This window comes from Perkinsus marinus (assembly GCF_000006405.1).
Source record: "Perkinsus marinus ATCC 50983 genomic scaffold scf_1104296930488, whole genome shotgun sequence".
NCBI classification, from domain to species: domain Eukaryota; phylum Perkinsozoa; order Perkinsida; family Perkinsidae; genus Perkinsus; species Perkinsus marinus.
This window is the reverse complement of record NW_003216064.1, coordinates 256,828-274,894: the sequence shown is the minus strand read 5'-3', so window position 1 is coordinate 274,894 and position 18,067 is coordinate 256,828. Positions and strand designations below refer to the sequence as shown.

Sequence of the window (18,067 nt, the reverse complement as noted above, 5' to 3'; positions counted from 1 at the left end):
ACTACTATACCCACATCAATATTCTTTTGCATCGATTCCACCTTCCCAGCTATCTTCCCCCCATCCCTCTGGGCCTGAGCTGTCGCCTTCTGCTCAGCTCCTATCTCCTTCTGAATCTGTCCTATCTCCGTCTTCATATCTGATCACCATACCTCACCCCGCTCAACACTGCCACCCATCACCCCTTCACCCACCCTGTAATTGCTTCTTCAACCCGTCCCGCTCCGCTGTGGCCTCCTTTGTCGACTCCAAAGCAGCTGCCGTCTCCCCCTCCTTCTCCGCGATTGCAGTCTGCGCCTCCTTGCCATTCTGCAGTGCCGTTTCCTTTCCTTGCTGCTCTTGCGATAAAACCTAAGGACGCCACCAATGGAACGAAGCCTCAATTCCCACACCAGTTACTACCTGCTTCACTTCATCCAACTCCATAGTAGTCTTATTCAGCTCCTCTGAAGCCGCTGCCGACTTCTTCCTCAAATCGGCAATCCATGTTTGAGTTCTGCCACACACAAACTAGAGTAGCGCGATGACCACCGCGAGGCAACGGGGCCACATGGACGATCGTTTTATGTTCAATTAACGTTTGAAATGTCATCCATCCACCCCCATCCTACTGCTCCAACTGCTTATTCAAACTACTAGCACTAGCCTCAGCCGTGTCCGCCTCCATCTTCAAGTTTGCAAGCTTAGCCGACTGACAACAAAGGGAATCACGCCCTCAACGACTCCATCAATGTTGTAATATATGTAATATAGTCTCATCGCACTGATTATTGGAGTTTCGCCCGTTTTACGTGAAGTGGCATAAAACTCGGTGAAAAATGCGATATTTGCGGTAAGCAGTAGTCGTGGAATCTCTCCTTCACTAGTGTTCTTCATGTCACTAGGGTGAAACTCCCTAGAAATCTACACACGACTTGGGCAGAAGTTCAAATAAACCAGTGAGAACTCCCCTAAAAATCCTCAAAATTTTCATTTTGTCACCAACACAATGCGCATATTTTCATGCACCGCACTCCATCACCGACATTCTTACGATCTCATCCTTCTCCTGCTGAGCCTTCTGAAGTGCCGCCTTTTGCTCCACTACGTCATTATCAACCTCCTCAATCCGCTTGCGCATGTTGGGCAAGTCTGCTGTTTCCTCCTTCAGCCTCGCTATATCCTCCTCAGCTTTCTTCAACTACCATACGGCGCCGCCTACCCCCCACACCCCCAACTCCTCATGCCTACATTAGTCTGAAGGTTCGCCGTATTCTGAGCCACCTCGTTGAGCTCTTGCTGGAGTTTATCGCGTTCCTCAGTGACGCCAGGCAAGGCCTGAAACATGCCTTCCAATGGTATCGAAAAACAATACAGATTACCAATATCACAATAAGAGCCTTCCATAATATACAATACATTCATGCCTACTACTACTACTACTACTCCCAACTCAGCCATTCTCCCCTATTACAATACTACATTAGCCCTTTCAGCCACCTGAGCCGCCATATCCTCAGCTTGCTTCATCTGTTCCTCCGCATCCTCCGCATCCAGATCAAGCTGCTGTCTCTGCCCACATGACGGATCATCCCCCAACCCTCCCCCCAACAACACTAACTCACCACTCTCATATCTGCTCGCTGCTTGGTCTTAGCCTCAGTAGCAGCATCCTCTGCAGCTTTTATTCTGCCAATAGCCTCGGCTCGGGCGTCTAATGCTTCCTTCAGCTGAGCCTAACCACATCGCACTCCCAACACGTCGCTACTATCACCATCCCATCTAACCTGCAAACTTTGAATTTTCTGGAAGCTTTGATTTCCCCCAGCAGCAGCGAACTCTCTATTCGCACGTTCTTCTTTTTCCAAGTCCCTCGACACCTACCACACCTTCCCGAACTCCCCGACATACCACTACTTAACAATACCTGCAGCTTCTGCCGGCGGACCCTATCCAGTTCACGCGTGATGGTATTGCACATCTTCTTAGCCTCCTTCGCCACGCCCTCAGCCTCGTGTTTCAGCTTGTGCTCAACCTTAGAAACCTCCTCAGCCCGCTTCTGCTCCGCTCGGGCGCCCTAAAATCAACAGCAGTTGCCAACTAAGACCACCCACAGACCGAACCAAGTGAATGCTCCACCAAAATGAGATCTCTCAGAAACCAAACCACGAACACCCTCCTCTGCAGTTCCGAACAAATCGCATCGCGCCTCGAATATGAAGTGTCCCAAGCCGAAAATTCCTCACTACATATGTATGATGGACATCAACAGGGAGGTGGCAGTGATGAATAGCAGCACCAACTTATCCCTACTACCTCCACCATACTCCTGGCAGCCACCGCATCCTCCTTTTCAATCACCGACAGCAATAGCAGACGATCCCTATCCCGCTGTGTGCCATCTAGTAACCGTAAGACCTGCCACAAAACTTCAAGTCCAAGCCCAACATACCCAACTGACTTCATTCTTGGCCTTCCTCTGCGTATCAGCCAGATCCTGTACTCTACCTCTATACTGTACCTGTCGAGATTGTTCAGGGCAGGTTGACTACAACATAATAATGAATAAATAAGGTAATACCGATACCATAAATGTCCATATTCCTAGCTACATGAATGGATGTGGACATCTCATTCTTCGCCTTGTACCGCGAAAGTGATGAAGATCTACTATCGACTATTTGCATACCGCCCCCGACACACATATTATGGTTATGCATGAGTACTTTATAGATAATACAATACGAACGATATAGAAGGCAGCAAGCCCTCCTCTCTTACCTCCTGCCTATACATAGCCCTAGCATGGTCCCTCTCCTGCTTCACTCTAGTTACATCATCCTGCACCTTCTGGAGTGCTACCAACTCTCTATCGATCGCCTCCTCATACCTGACCAGACACTCTCAACCAACCGCAAACAGCATCATCCTACTTCCGCACAAAAGTAGTGAAGTCCTCCAGCTTAGGGCCAAGACTAGCCCGGGCCTTCCCAAGACTTTTGCTCAGCCCCTCTAAACTGATAAACACCTTTCTGAATGCCCTATAGAGTTCCTCATATCTGCAAGCAATGTCAAGCTTGAACACTGCTACTACAGTGAATACTACCTCCCCAGTGGCATCGAATCACTGGCGAACTCCGCAGCCGCTATAGCCAACTTATCATCGCACAGGTCCACATCTCGACAAAGCTGCTGCCACTTGTCTCGGAAGCATACGAGCTTCCAAGCACCGCCTGAACCCCAACCTACAACGACGTCGGCGACAAAACACTATATCATATGGCATCTCCGGAATGGTACAAGGCGAACCGGGAGTGCTGGGTGAACATTTTATGTAATACTACCGAGTGGTTCTCCCTGGCCCTCAGGCTTGCCCTCTGCCGTAGTGCTTGCTACACCGAATGGGTTGTCGCCATCTGCCGACCATTGTTGATCATCGGTGATGATCATATTTAAAAACAACCAAAAAACTGCAACCCAACCTATGCCTCTGAGAATACTTAGCTCAACGCACTTGATCTTACGCCGAATCGGCAATAATACTTGATGTCAAGTTACGAGAGTTTTAGGTAGAGCTGGAGAACACCCTCGGTCGGGAAGCTGTCACGAGTGCTGGGGACATCTACTACTCCTGAGTCGGTGCGTGATAATATATCGCATCCGCATTGCAACGCTCAAACCCTACCACGACGGAGCAGTACTACTCTCGAGACACTCCAGTAGCAACATTCTAGTAAAATGTCCACGTAACCGTTCCTAACGCAAATCACAACTACTCACCATCAGAAGGCTACCCTATCCGTTTCTCGGCGGTTCATGTAATGAGAGTGACCCCTCAGGTGGCGTGTCCAAACACTGTCACTAAACTTTGTGTCCTAAATCACTAAATTTCAGCGCGCGCCCTCATAGTCGATATAAAGCGCGACTTCGTTTCAACGGCGTTAGAGACCGAAGGGAAACAAGTGAACCGAAAACCGAAGGGAAACAGATGAACCAGAAACCCGAAGGGAAACAGATGAACCAGAAACCCGAAGAGAAACAGATGAACCAGAAACCCGAAGGGAAGCAATTTAACGAAAAGGGTTCAGCGGGCCAGGCGGATCTGTCTCAAGTCCATGTCTCATTGGGCAAACTCGACACTCGTTTTGTGAGCTACATTTTGATTTACCTTCCAAGTTTTTTGAGCTGCGAAACCCAACACTACATCATTCACCATGCACTGCATGCAGATCAGTATACTTCGAACAGTGTGACTCATCGAGGATCACTTATTAATGATGCTGATGGGCTTCTCGAGCTTCGGTCGACCACAGGAGTGGTGGAAAGTTTGTGTACTTGCACTTGATTCCTCAACTTGGGGACTTGTCAGCGAAACTTTTGACCTGAATTATTGAGTGGAAAGTGAATTCATCAATGCATTACGAGTTGAGTTGTTGGTTTTGCGGGTTGACAGAGAAGTAATCGGTTGATAATAGTTATTATCCTCTGATTATTAGATGATAAAAGTTTCTTGGCTTCCACGGCAATGCATTTTTCCGGCAAAAAAAGCACGGTTACCGTGCCACGGTAGGTAAAGGGAAGACTGAGTACCGATGCCAGACCTCTCGAAGACTTTTTCTCTGACGTGTCGTTAACCCTGTTGGATCTTTGTGGAACCTGGCAAGTAATAGCAGTTGATATAACCTCCGTCTCAAGTCTTGACACGCGAGATTTTTCACCCACTTAATCGAACAACTGTTCAGTCAGTTTTCGTTGATACCATTCGCGTGGAGGAAGGTTTGAGCAGTCTCTCCGACGTAGGCGTGTCTCTCTTCTCGTCAAAAGATAACTATTTACGCTGACGGAGGGGAATCCAGCGGTAGCGGGTAGTAATAGCAAGATCATACCTCATGCGGGAAAGGCCTGCACGGCCTATAATAATAGCGGTTAGTCGGGTTATATGTTTGTCTATCCATACACCTGGAAACTGTGTGAAGGATGTTCTTTTTCTTAACCTTAGGCGCGCATAAACCGATCACAGGGGAGCGCGCGCCTAATTTAGTGATTTAGGACACAAAGTTTAGTGACACGGTTTGTTTGCGCCCCCTCAGGTCTCCAAGGCCGATCTTGCTCTCTCATCACATCTCAACGCTACGACCTTGCTCCTCACAAAAACGATGGTTGAGTCATGCTTATAGCATTTGTATAGTTTTCTGTCGCTCCCCTCTCTGTCTTACAATGGAATACGAAGTTTACTTTGGCTGTAACCTGATCGGCACTATTGCTGTGGTATTGATATTCTTCTATACCTACTGCAACGCCAAGCCCATAGGGGACAAACTGGAGTGATGATCATAAGGCGTGTATTGCTCAAACAGGTGAGTGCAGTTGACAATCTTGGTCGTCTGTACGCGGTATATTTGACTTGAATGGTTTTCTCTGAGGTAGTTCATACCCATGAAACCGATTTCTGTCGAAACTATTCACACAGCGGTAACGAGATAGATATGGATGTACGTACTTGTCGGCTCAGACACTATCGGCATCGCTGTGGCAATAAGCTGGTCGTGAACCGGTTTGTTGGACCACGAGAGACTGTATTAGGAGTGAGGTTAGTGTCATACTTTGTTTTTCATGTCAAAAGTGTCGCGTTGAAATCGTCGTTTTGGGAGAGCCTGCAGCAGGAATTGTCTATGTGGTAGCATGTAATGTCAGTTTTTGTTAGAGGACTGACGTTAGACCGCATCATCTGAGCTTCCTCACTGCTCTGGTGTGAAGTAATGTGATGTACTCGCTTTAGAGTATCATCACCTGTCCGATTGGGCGGAGTCCGAAAATTTCCAGTTCCCTTTGGACAGCCTAAACAATGATCTCGCTATGGCCGGGGTGTGATGGTGATGACTCGTGGAACTCTTTTGGCAGGGGATGCCTCCATCGGGTGTTTGGAATTCCAACTTTAAATTATCTTGTATTTTGCGCAATCAAGGCTTATCGAGCAGTCTCGAGACGATAGTCCATTGAAATATGTCCAGGCAAGACGGTGGGTGACCGAAAGCGCCGCATTTGTGACGCTTTCGGTCTACCCGGGGCACTTACGCTTGAGTTAACCATGCCATTTTCGGGTTGTTTGAGCAATGCTGCTTCGTTTTAGAGGATAACAGCTTGCGTCGATGTATTTCTCGCGATCGAGATGTTGTGGATGCTCTTGGTGAAGAGCGAAAGGCTTTCGCAAGAAACTGGACGTACCGGGATTTGAACCCGGGGCCTTCTGCATGCGAAGCAGACGTGATACCACTACACCATACGCCCTGATATGGTTATTACATAGAACATGCAGTCTATTGTTAGTCATCGAGAATATGTGCCGCTCCCGGGTTTACCTCCTCGCCAAGCGACCATTGGTCTCATACTTAGTCTCACAGGCGAGCGGTCACTACTTCATCATTTCCTGAAGTGCCGACTAAACTGAATCAGTTTATGGTTATTTTGGACGATTCTCGTCCTCCTTGTGGGGATCAATGCCATGTCGATTTGGAAACAACTCTCTCCGACTTATTCCGTGTGGATTCTCCCGTACGAGGAGCTATCCCTTTGAAGCTATTCGAGCTCCGTTTACCAAGAGATAATTGCTGCGATGAGGCAAGATTGTTGAACCAAGTTAAACTCCCCTCATGTGCCCTTCAGGTTAAGGTTCGTAAATCTCCGCGGCGAGATGATATCAAGTTGCCGCTAGTTCCAATACCGAAAGAACGGCCCGTGGTCTCTCCAGGAACGTATCCGAGCCTAGAGATCAGTTATCTTGAACTGCATGGGGACTACCAACTGCCCTCCCCTCGGAGGATACTGGTGAGTGGTGAAATGCTGACTGTCGTTAGGGAGCTTACGACTCGTTTATTCTAGGCGCCGCATACTACGCCAAGGAGTACCTTCCGGCATATCCCCAACGATACGGCTCGTACGACTGCCCGATGTTCCCCTCGTGCTATTGACAAGGACTACTGGCTGAAGCGGGCCGCAGAGATCGTACAATACCAGAGCTACGGCGACTACGTCATGAAGTCTAGCCCGAAGAAGATCACGAACGGCTCGGGGAACCATGAGCTCGATCTCGTCGACGAATCTGTGAAAGAGGGCCCGAGTGAGCCAATGTTCCGCACCATGGTACCATCCACCGAGGGTGACGGAACGCTCCCACTTGCACGGCCCATTGATACTACTACTATCGAGGGCGATAGCAATTACAGCACAATCCCTGAGGCCTTCCACATTCGTGACGAGCAAGGGGAACTCGTCTTTCCAAAGGTAACAACTGCATTCTCAATGAGGAAATGTCATCACGACTGGAAAGGTCGGAATCAACTGCTTGCGTTCCTCAGGCGGTTCCCTCGGAGCCTGACCAGCCCATCTATCTACAGTCTACTCTAGCTCGGCTATTGGTAGATCGTACACTGATGGATGATGAGTGAGTAGCCTGCTTCATGCACGATTACTTTTTCCCTCACTCAAACTTCAACCATCTCTTATCTGTCCCAGGTCTCCAATGAGGGAGGACCAATCTATTAATGAAGCGAAGAGCATTGAGCCACTCATAGCGCGAGGGAGCCGTGCATTCGACGCTATCGACACCTGCTGGGCCGAGTTCATTCGTCAGTACAAGGCCCAACGTGAACTCGGAGGCTCACCAGAATCTCGTCAACTTATGGATTCGAATCTTACTTTTATAATGGAGCTTCGGGAGAGAGTTCGCGAGTCCTGGACGATGATGGCTGATGTAAGGATTGGACCGCCGCCTCAGGCGTATCATACGTTCTCACGACAGGTGATGTCAACCCATCGAGAGCCGACAGCCGCTGATGAAGGCCCATGACCACCCGATACTTGTCGTCGTGTTAGGAAACCGGATGTTGTGTTCCGAGTAATGGAAAAATACTCCCAGGAGAGCCATTCCTCCACGCCCTAATAGTCACTAGCCAGTCTGCTTGCCCAAGTACGAACGACGGTAGTTTTGTCCTTCGCACTTGACTACATTGACAGTTGTATTTCCCAAAAGAAACTGAAGTCTAGTCCATCTGACGCATACCCTCGTTGCTGTATAACGACCAAAATGTGGGATTAGCGAGCAGCAGAGCACAGCTCCAAGCCCGAACAACAGATTTTTGGACTACATGTTGATTCTGTCCTATTACTTGCACATTTACCCAGGTTCGATCCGAGGGCTCGAAACTCCACTAAACGCAAGTCGATAATACAGAAGGCCATTAAATGAAGGAGAATGATGATGATCGATGATACACGATGAGCAGCAGATCTTCTTAACAACAGCACTATCGATTCGCGTCTCGGATGATTAGACCCAAAGTTTTCATCCTCTCACCCATTGCAGTATTAGCATGCACATTTCTTAGCATGCTCTTGGGGCTCGGAATTACTAGCGTTCAGCTGTATGTCAACGACTGAGACAATCAGCAATGATTCTATAGCAATAAAAGGCGACCACAGTATTACTCTGACTTTGCCCTTGTTGACCGGCACCTTGATCATTGGATTGGGGTAAGGCAGCAGCAAGCTTCCTGAAAAGGGCCTTTATGTTGTACCCAGCCTTAGCACTGCATTCGGTGAACATAACGCCCTGCTCCTTGGCTTTCTGCTCCCCTTCCTCAGTGGAAACCTGGTGGACATGAATTGAACAGGGTGCGGTATGAGCACAATTACCTGCCGTTTGTCTGCGAGATCAGTTTTGTTGCCCACAAGCATTATAATAACATCATTGCCTCGCTCAGTACGAACATCATCAATCCACTTCTCGCAGTTCATGAAGGACGCCCTGACAAACACGCGTCCCTACCGTCCACCCCCACACTGCTTCTACTACTTATTGGTGATGTCATACACGACAACTGCTACACTGCTATCCCGGATGTACGACGGAATGAGAGATCGGAAACGCTCCTGGCCAGCTGAGGAGAATGATGAGCACCATTAACCCAGTCTCCAGTAACCTAGCCGTTATTCATACCGGTATCCCAGAGCTGGAGTCTCACAGTACGATCCTCGAGATACATCGTCTTGCTGAGGAAGTCGATGCCAATAGTGGCCTGAAGGGGAGCGAGGAGTGTTGAAGAATATGCACATGGACAGCTACATGGGCTGAAAAGTATGAGAAAATTTAGAGAAATTCTTGTTGGTTTCCGCGCAGTGAGGAAACTACAGAACTCAGCTGATGAAAACGACCATACATTTCAACACTGGAGGGGAGTGGGAATCAGGCAGAGTAGAGTTGCTACCTGATAATTGGAGTCGAAAGTATCATACATGAACCTAGTAATGATAGAGGTCTTCCCGACGGCCTGCTCTCCGAGGAAAACAAGCTTGTACTTGTTTAAGCCACTACTCATTTCAAATCAGATTAGTCACTGAAGAAAATCTCCTTCAATTTTACCATTCTGACAACGGAACGATGGCAACTCTACTATACTCCAATTCGAGAGCTCAGAGAACCTAAACTCATTCCCCTATGAGCTCCCGAACTGCGAGGAGTTGATGTGATCATCGATTGAGCGCTCAGACTCTCCTACCGGAAAGGAGTGTGGTTCTTTCGATTCGACTATAGTAGGACAGAGCACTTGATAACGACCGACCCAGCGGCGGTGAGGTAGAGACAGCGGTTGTCTATTGCGAATACGTCTGTGATGCCTTCTTCCGTGGAGTCGCCTATCTAGCGTGATCGTTACCCTCCCCGCCCGCCAGAGAAAATGCGAAGCTAGTAATTTTACGGATAAACGAGGCCACACTATTAGCGTCAATAGGACGCCAGTTGGACTCGTACACAGTGTAGAGTTTCCATCACATGGGTTTGGGTCACGACCTGAGCCTGTGGATAAAGAGAAGCTCAGCAAAGAGGAACCAATTAGCGCGTGGGCCATAACTCCTCGCAGGAGCAGGGAGCGCTAGCTGAGGCCAGATGGTTATTGATAGGTCCCGGTCGGCGTGGAGGAGTCACTAGGGTGGCCGAGAGAGCAAGTTTGGGTCTTCCCTGCTGCTCGCTGTAGGTACTCAGGGAAAAGGAGTTTTTTAAAACAGAATTATACACGTTTGACATGGTAGATTATACGAGTCATACGTGAAACGTTCATCAACAGCCTTAACCAGTCAAAGAAATAAACAGAGCCCGCAAAGAGACGGGCGGAACAATGGTATTACGTAGTATTGGCTGTACTACAGTGCAAAGGTTAAGGAGTTCACCATCAGCCACGATGCCGCTGGAAGACTCAGGGAAAGGGAGTGAAAGCAGTTCATTAGTGAGCATCTCTTGTCGTACCAGGTCACCGTTGCATCATCTCACCTACAGGCATGTCTAGACCTATCCCCATCCCCCATCTTTCTATGTAGAACATATAGTTCCGTGATGACAGGTCCCAGATCTGGCGGCTCTGTTGTCGACTACTTGTTGGACGGCAGATGGACAAGGGGTGACGTCGCCGAGTGAGAGGTCAATCAGGATCAAGGGAGGGCTGTGGAGGAGACAGGTGACTCTGTACTGATACGAGACAGTATATAATGGCGTTAGTGTAGGGCTAAGTATAGTAGCAAGGCGTTTATGCAGTGAGCCGAGGCTGCTGCTGAGGAAGAAGTTAGACGCCTGAGATCAGAGCTCGCGAAAAGCTAGCGAGCTGAGATACGCCTTGATCAGCTTGTGTAACAATTCCCACTAAATTCCCGGCGGGGGTACTCACATCATATTGTCGTTGTGAGTGAAGTTCACAGAAGAACCACGCGGCCGCTTGTATACTAAGATAAACTATACCTTTTCAATCTCAAATTCAGCAATTGAAAGAACAAATTTGACGAAAGAAATTTGATTTTCGACGAGTGAAAGGAGTTTTTCGCGAAATGAAAGTTCATATTCGAAATGAAAGTTCGATTTTCGTAGACTGGTTGAAAATGAAAGTTCAACTTCGTAAATGAAATTTATGAATGTAGGTACTATCATTTCGAATTCGAACTTTCATTTCGTGAAAAACTCCTTTCACTCGTCGAAAATCAAATTTCATCTATCTAATTTGTTCTTCCACTTGTTGAATTCGAGATTGAAAATGTGTAGGTTTATGTTCAACTCATCATCCACGGTAGCATCAGACGAGTTTACGCAAGACGGAGGGAAATCTTTCTTGATCGCTCTCTCGGAGTTGCTCTGGAATCCTCCCTTGCAACGGACGAAGGACGATGGGATTTCCCGAGCTCTCATCCTAGCATATATACGTTTCTATTCATGGATTTGATTCCACTTGTACCACACCCGTCGTGTTCATCGTCAGTCAATCAATCACGGTAACAGCGAGTTATCGTAGCGGCTGTATTCTCCCGCTCATGTTTGGCGACCTATACGCATCAGCAGCTAACATAGGGATGGAGCACGGCATCAATAAAGAAAATTCAGCGGACAGAAACACTGCACGTGAGCCATATGGTCTTCACTCGCCAATCCGCTACGCAAATGCTGACCCTTATAGTGTTGCTAGCTATGGGTGTCGGAATGAAAAAATTTCGAAATTTCTACGTAGTTCCAACACAGCAGTCTGAGGAAATAGATACATTGTCAAATGCGCGCGTTGATAACAATGACATTTTGAGAACTTCTTGTGTGTTCTCGTGCACTTCTACTCTAAGTCATAATGTAGAGAGCTCGGCTGAGGAAACCAAGTATATATTCCAATACTGCAACACAGAAGGGGAAGTTCATGACGGAACCTTATTAGGCGCGTTATTGAAGTCGTGGGTAGATGTACAGGATGAATCAGCGAAGATAGAGGACGATCCACGAGTTAAGAATCACCGATGGCCTGACGACACCGTGGCCGCCCAAGCTGATCGATACGGAACTACTAGAAATCAACATGATAATCGATCTGCGTGCACCATTCACCGGAGCAGTATAGCCAAGTTGAGTGCCTTGTGCGCTGCTAGAGGAATCGACGACCGAGACGCGGCACTGGCCACCCAAGTACTCTCACGGTAACATCCGATCAGGTTAATCTTGACGGTCCATCAATAGGTCCTTCAGCGGCTCGCGAAGCCTACGGTACAACGGCCCACTGATACGCCAACGAGAGCATTCAGCCGGGATCCGGAGGGAATTCCGATTTTCGACGACACTGTGATTGAACAACTGCTCGCAACACTACACAGTCCTGATGCAGGTGTATACGATGGAGGCTAGAAGGCGGGATAGAATGGTGAAACGAAGGGCGTCTGCTCCTCGGCCTATTGACAAGTCTAAACCACGTCTAGGCAGTGCGGTGACGAACGGAAGTACCCATGACGCTACCCAAGATGACAGACGGCTGTTGACACTAGCTAGAGCACAAGTCAGACGAGAGATCGAGGAGTTACGTCGTCGCTCTGAACATAATACATTAACAGCTACCAAACCCTCCTCCAGGAGCAGGAGGACTGCCAGCAGACGCCAAGGCATAGCGAAGACTGAATGTCAACAACTGGATGAGGTCTCGACGGCCACGCTGAACAAACAGGCCCCGGGGTTACCTAAGTTGCAGGACTCGGCTGAAAAGCGTGAACAACGGCAATATGCTAGATGGCAACGGAGTGTGGAAATGTGAGCGGAGCGATGTGGAATGAAGACTCCTTACGCTCTTGTTCAGTATAGTCTCTACGTTATCGTTGTGGCAACAACGACACAGCCGAGTCCTGATCCGTAAGGGGTTTAAAGAGCTCCTGCGGGCAACAGTGAATTGGAGACTTCTCGCTGTGAAAGTGAGCGGTTACCAATACATGAAAAATCAGCGCATTCCTCCACTCCAGACACGAAAAGTGCAAGTTCATTTTACTAAAACCAAACACTTCTACGCCTGGCTCAACGAGACGCGGTCAGCATTGTGTCAGCGTATAGAGAGAGCACAAGAAGAGCTAAAGATCGAAGAAGTTATACGTTGGCGAGCTTCGCAAGTATTGCGGAGGACGCTCAGGAAATGGCGCAAGCTAGGGTCTCGGAAGTGAGCCCTTTAAAGATCAGTATTGCAATATACGGTCACTGCATTCAGGGAGCAGGAACCGAGTGGATTCCGCGCGAGGGTCGCTGCAGCTCTCGCTCGACGACCCAGAAGCGTGCCAAACCACAGGCAACGAGAGAGAGCCACAGTACCCGTCCGGGAGGAGGCATGCACTCAAGGGAGCTCGAACCGACATGATGCAATTCCTAGGCCGAAGCTTGGGTATCGTATCTTGGCGTTTAGCATGAATACCCCTAGGGATAGCTGTGTCGATCCTCATCAGAGCTCGGAGGAAGGCGACCCCTCTAGAGACACCACCAGAAGTGCTTCGTATGTACCAGCGAGCTCAACAGTCAAAGTGTTCAAAGTTGGCACGGGAATTGCGACGAGAGGATCAACAACGCATGGCCATCGCCGACGAGAGCTCCAGAGAAGCAAACGAAGAATGGCGACGCCGAGATAACCTCGAGCTCCGCAGGCTCAAGCGACAGGCGTTCGAGCATAATCGAGCTTTCATCATGAACAAGCTAGAATCTGCCAGGAGTATATGGGCTAGGGCTACTCTGAGAAAAGCTCTCGGAGGGTTCTTCGATATCGTTGAGGAGAGGAAGTTCCGCGAATTGAAAGCGGAGCGTTGGTACCTCACTGTGATCCGACTGAAGAGCATCAAAGCCTTCACGATATGGCTCGAACGGTGTCGGAGGGATTCGAACCGAGCAAGGGAATTTCAAAGGCAAAGTTGGTCGTGCTACACAGTAGCCACGCTTCAATCGTTTCTCAGATTTTACAAGGCGCGTCTTTGCATTGTTGAGAGAGGCTGTCCCTATTGCTCGAGAAGACCGGGTTCGATGTTATAAAGCTACCCTTGAGCGAGCTCGGCATCTACGAGTGTTGAGAGCGTGGTATGAAGTGGTGACTGCCTCCTACGCGGCCAAGTGCAGCATGGCCGACGCCGAAGCCAATGGTCGCACTAAAATGAGAGTAACAAAGCATGTCGGCTCCTATGTAACTCATTTCTGACAGGCCTTTGCCGCTTGGACAACTCTACCGAGTATCATACGCTTCGAACGGGAAGTTGAGGTCAAAAAGAATGAGTTGTGGACCAAGGTGCATTCTTTGATGGGCCAGACCGTGGCGCCATTGACCACGCATCATAGTGTCTCATGGGGACAGCATGTTGTGTTCAATGTTCTAGTGGGCTCCCATAGAGCTCGCGCTTTTCGTTGCATCAAGGCGCCTAAGAAGAGTTCCAATCACGAGTGGCGGTGCTAGCTCCGCATGCTTAAAGTCACTACTGGTCGCCGACCAGTGGTCGGTACCAGTTTTGATACGGCATCATCGTAGACGTTACAACGCAATGTTTCTCCAAATGAGAAAAAGGAGCTGACTACTTGATGGTTGCTGTTACCGCAATTTCTCTCAGAGAGAGTATATGACTGTGGCTGGATCATCTTGGATTCGAGAACGTTGATACATTCTGTGTTCAGCTGGGGTTCCATTCTGGAGGTTCATTCGATTCGCGAACGTTCGTTCGATGTTGTGATGGGCTTCCAGCATACAACTCGAGACGACGCTCTGAAAAAGTTATTCAACCATCACAGTTCTATCGAAGAGAGTCATTAAGAATCGGCGATGAGTCGTCATAATAACAGTTTGTTCCTCAAACAATCTCAGACAAGTTCCAACAAACCTCTTCGCAGACTCATCCGGGAAAACTCCAGCGCACTCATCGAGCAGTATCACTCGCAATTGACCGATTCTCCGGGCCAGGACAACTCGTGCAAGACAGAGACGTATACGATCACCCGTAGTCCTCACGAAGTCGGATGCCTCGCACTCTAAACTTTTGGGTGCCAGTTCCGGCAAACCAACAGCAACCAATGCATCGTACAGGAGGTTGTCGACCAACAATTCTTCGGGATCGAGGTTCTGGCGTAATGATCCTCGGAAAAGAACAGGAGAATGAGGTACGCATTGAACAACTAGACTGCTGTTGGCTTGACGAGGGCTCACGCCACAGATGCAGACGCTTCCATTAAACACTCTGGTCGCGCCTAGTATTGTGTTCAGTAAAGTGGTCTTACCAGCCCCTGAGGGCCCCACCAGAGCTAACTTCTCAGAAGTATTTACGACCAGATTGACACCCTCGAGGATGATGGTATCACCATACCCAATTGTCGCTTTCCGTATCACGATCGTGCCACCAGAGATCTTCTCTTCTTGCACCGGTCTAACTTCCTGTTGACCAGGGAAAGGATCATCAGCAAGCCTTTGCACGGAAACGAAATCACGCTCAATATCTGCACAGTTGTGTATAAGTTGTTGTACGATACCAGAGACAGCTCGAGCAGTGGTGATCCACATGCCAGCGAGTATTGGGTCCTCAGTCCGCCTTCCGAAGGTAGCTTGGACAGTGAGGAAGAATCCGATGATCTCCAGACGCAAAGAGAGCCAACATCGACACGCATCCTCAAGCAACTGCCATCTCGCACTTTCTGTAGCATTCACCAAGAACTGGTCAGCGACCCACGATGCTGCGTTATACGACCGAATAGTGTCGCGGACCTCGAAACTGCCGTGGGCCGCGGCCATCACTGGCGCCAGGGCGGCCGCAGCCCTCCGATGAACCCCGCGGTTGGCTGGACGAAATGGGCCTGCTGCTATCATCTCGAATGCTAAGCATACTAGCAAAATCATAGACATGGTCACCCGCCAGTTCTGTGACGTCCATACCATGAAAGCAGCTTTAAAAAGAAGGTATAATACAGCTCCCCACAAGACACCAAGAGTACGGGTCAAAGTATGATCGACCACATTGACGTCTGAGGTGAGCCGACTTAGAGTATCGGGACCCTCAACAGCGTCCAGAGAAAAGGCATATTGTGGCAGATTAGAGACAAACTCAGCGAAAAGTTTATTAGCTCCACGGAGCCCGCCAGAAACCTCAGCTTGGAATGCTCCAAAGTTACACATGAGAAAGACCGTAAGGAAAGCTGCATAACTCCATAGGAGTTCTCGCTCTCCGTTCGCTACTCTGGAGAAGAACACTTCCAGAAAGTGTTGAGTGGCCATAATCCCAGCGATGAGCACCATGATCAAATAAGTGTAACCGTTACCAACATAAGCCAGAAACGTTAGATAGATGTCTAACGGCACACATCGACTGTGACATTGTGAATTATACTCTTTCTCCCACTCAGGCACCGAGTCGTTCACAGCGTTACCAATAGGCGCCACTGAATCAACTCTATACGACTCCTGACCTGAGGTTCTAGGGCGGTCACTAGCGACGAAAACAACCTCTCGAGGCAAGTTTGATACCAAGGCTTCGGCATGGTCTGTCGACACTACGATTGACGTAGTGTGCTTCAACAGTTCGACTAAATTGGCAATCACCATAGTCGACGTCCTCGAGTCCAGGGAGATACAAGGTTCCTCTAGGACAAGGACGGTACTCCTAGTCTCTCCAGAGAGGATACGATAGTAAGCTCTAGCCAAACCCACTCTCGCCCCCTGTCCCATCGACAGGGTCTCGACCTTCTTCGACACAGGCAAGTCCCTCAAGCATGCCAGTCGCATTGCGCTATCAAGACGAGCATCGTCTCTTTTCAATCCAAAAACAATATTGTCTCGCACAGTATCACCACAACCGATCAAAAGCTGCGGAGTCTGTCGGACAGCTACTGTGTTAGTCGACGAGGCTAGGAGCCTTGTTGCAAGAGTGGCGCCATTCTTCACATCAATGACAACGACGCGCCCTTCAAATCTCGGATCAAGCGTGAACTCGGGTTTGTCCTGTGCACATGCTCGGACAGGAACCAACACAGAGAATGAGTGAAGCCGCTGTAGGGCACTTCGGCATTCCAACAAGCTCAGTATCACCCCAGGGAACTGATTCATAGGAGCCGCTACGTTGCCCAGCATCAGCGACATAGGAACCACTGCGGCGGGCTCGACTGACGTTGTAGTGATCATAACCAGGGCCGCTACGAACTGGACCATCAGAGGCTGCGCATAGTCGACGCCTTCACGAATTTTGCGCATCCACTCGCGCCTACCAAGGAGGGTGAGCTCCCTCTCTCTACTTCGCAGAATAAGTTGAACCCAAATTCTGGTCCACCCCAGTCGAGCCAGAGTGCCACAAGCCGGAGGAGTGAAAGCTTCTTCACACAAGTTGATGCGCTCATCTCTGCGAGCCTGCCAGGCCCTGCGCTCGCTGCCATCCACGATAGAAAGAGCAAGTGCAGCACTACGTAGCACGACTATCATCAGCAGACACGGAATGACCCCGTAAGTGAGGTTCGTCCATAACACGTAAAGCGAGCTGGAAAACTCGATGGGTAGACGCCAGGCAGCTACCAACGCGACGAGACCATCAACAGCGTCCGCAGTGTCGCTGAACATAAGATTCGGAATAGACTGCCCTCGAGCGGTGTCTGCGGCCAAGCCGATGCTGGTGCAATGCACGGTGTAGATGAGCGTAGTTCGTATATGGGCCTTTACACAGGAGATCCAGTAGCTAGCATGAGCTCTCAAGAGCCACAAGGCTACGTTGGCCGACAGAAAAACCAAATCAGCTGTTGAGGGCTCTTCAGTCAGCGACAACAGTGTCTGGAGGTAGATGATCGACTGCAGGTTCATGCAGTGAAGTGTAAGCTCGATGACGAAGATTTGGATGAGCTCCAGACGGAATTCCCATGCGAGGCCGCGTAGGTCGAAAGTGACGCCCCCACGAGAGTGGCGACCGAGAATCTGAAAACAGCAAAAATTCTAACAAGTCTACTGCGCTTGGTGCACAATGACTGTCGAATACAACGGCGCAAATTCTCAACATTCCACACTACGACCGGGCAATGACAACGACCGTATACGGGTCAGACGACATGAAGAATGTATCATCATGCTTAGGCTCACTTTCTGCGGGAGATCGGGCGCCGTATTGGGCTCACCGGCCCAGCACGACTCGATGGATACCCAGTCGAATGTGAGGGTACTCCAAACGCGGCTGGTCCAGGACCACACTGATGCCATCAAATACTGTCAAATATCAAGAAGTAAGTCAAAAACTACCATCGACCAATGCTGCTCCGATTCTGTTGATT

The 18,067-nt window shown here is 49.2% G+C and overlaps 5 protein-coding genes and 1 non-coding gene across 6 annotated transcripts in view; 2 read left to right on the top strand and 4 right to left on the bottom strand.

Moving 5' to 3' along the window:
* Positions 1 to 3,429, bottom strand: part of Pmar_PMAR006441 (repeat organellar protein, putative) — a gene marked incomplete at both ends in the record, with an annotated part of 5,092 nt that extends 1,663 nt beyond the window's left edge. The window contains 16 exons of the mRNA XM_002786975.1: positions 15 to 139; positions 195 to 351; positions 403 to 496; positions 612 to 691; positions 1,034 to 1,180; positions 1,231 to 1,317; positions 1,462 to 1,551; positions 1,605 to 1,715; positions 1,767 to 1,859; positions 1,907 to 2,056; positions 2,296 to 2,397; positions 2,441 to 2,527; positions 2,761 to 2,869; positions 2,913 to 3,038; positions 3,086 to 3,224; positions 3,324 to 3,429. Coding sequence (XP_002787021.1) covers positions 15 to 139; positions 195 to 351; positions 403 to 496; positions 612 to 691; positions 1,034 to 1,180; positions 1,231 to 1,317; positions 1,462 to 1,551; positions 1,605 to 1,715; positions 1,767 to 1,859; positions 1,907 to 2,056; positions 2,296 to 2,397; positions 2,441 to 2,527; positions 2,761 to 2,869; positions 2,913 to 3,038; positions 3,086 to 3,224; positions 3,324 to 3,429 — 1,803 coding nt within the window. The remainder of the gene's footprint in view (positions 1 to 14; positions 140 to 194; positions 352 to 402; positions 497 to 611; positions 692 to 1,033; positions 1,181 to 1,230; positions 1,318 to 1,461; positions 1,552 to 1,604; positions 1,716 to 1,766; positions 1,860 to 1,906; positions 2,057 to 2,295; positions 2,398 to 2,440; positions 2,528 to 2,760; positions 2,870 to 2,912; positions 3,039 to 3,085; positions 3,225 to 3,323) is intronic.
* Positions 3,430 to 6,195: 2,766 nt separating this feature from the next.
* On the bottom strand, positions 6,196 to 6,267 carry Pmar_PMAR006440. The gene has a single exon. It is a non-coding gene; the product is annotated as a tRNA-Ala (tRNA).
* Positions 6,268 to 6,766: 499 nt separating this feature from the next.
* Positions 6,767 to 7,424, top strand: Pmar_PMAR006439 (hypothetical protein; the record flags this gene model as incomplete). The annotated part of the gene is made up of 3 exons (XM_002786974.1): positions 6,767 to 6,804; positions 6,879 to 7,260; positions 7,335 to 7,424. 3 exons carry the CDS (start codon positions 6,767 to 6,769, stop codon positions 7,422 to 7,424), a joined length of 510 nt encoding a protein of 169 aa, XP_002787020.1.
* A 919-nt stretch (positions 7,425 to 8,343) lies between these two features.
* Pmar_PMAR006438 (RAB6 protein, putative) lies at positions 8,344 to 9,353 on the bottom strand (the record flags this gene model as incomplete). Its single annotated transcript, XM_002786973.1, has 6 exons — positions 8,344 to 8,411; positions 8,470 to 8,626; positions 8,671 to 8,782; positions 8,831 to 8,915; positions 8,975 to 9,053; positions 9,243 to 9,353. The coding sequence occupies 6 exons, from the start codon at positions 9,351 to 9,353 to the stop codon at positions 8,344 to 8,346; spliced, it is 612 nt and encodes a 203-aa protein (XP_002787019.1).
* A 4,393-nt stretch (positions 9,354 to 13,746) lies between these two features.
* Positions 13,747 to 13,946, top strand: Pmar_PMAR006437 (hypothetical protein; the record flags this gene model as incomplete). The annotated part of the gene is made up of 1 exon (XM_002786972.1): positions 13,747 to 13,946. A coding segment is annotated over one exon (200 nt), but the record flags the coding sequence as incomplete, so codon positions are not given.
* A 603-nt stretch (positions 13,947 to 14,549) lies between these two features.
* On the bottom strand, positions 14,550 to 18,026 carry Pmar_PMAR006436 (multidrug resistance ABC transporter, putative; the record flags this gene model as incomplete). Its single annotated transcript, XM_002786971.1, has 2 exons — positions 17,880 to 18,026; positions 14,550 to 17,717 (listed from the first exon to the last, which is right to left on the bottom strand). Exons 1-2 carry the CDS (start codon positions 17,994 to 17,996, stop codon positions 14,550 to 14,552), a joined length of 3,285 nt encoding a protein of 1,094 aa, XP_002787017.1. The 5' UTR covers positions 17,997 to 18,026.
* Between the last annotated feature and the right edge of the window lie 41 nt (positions 18,027 to 18,067).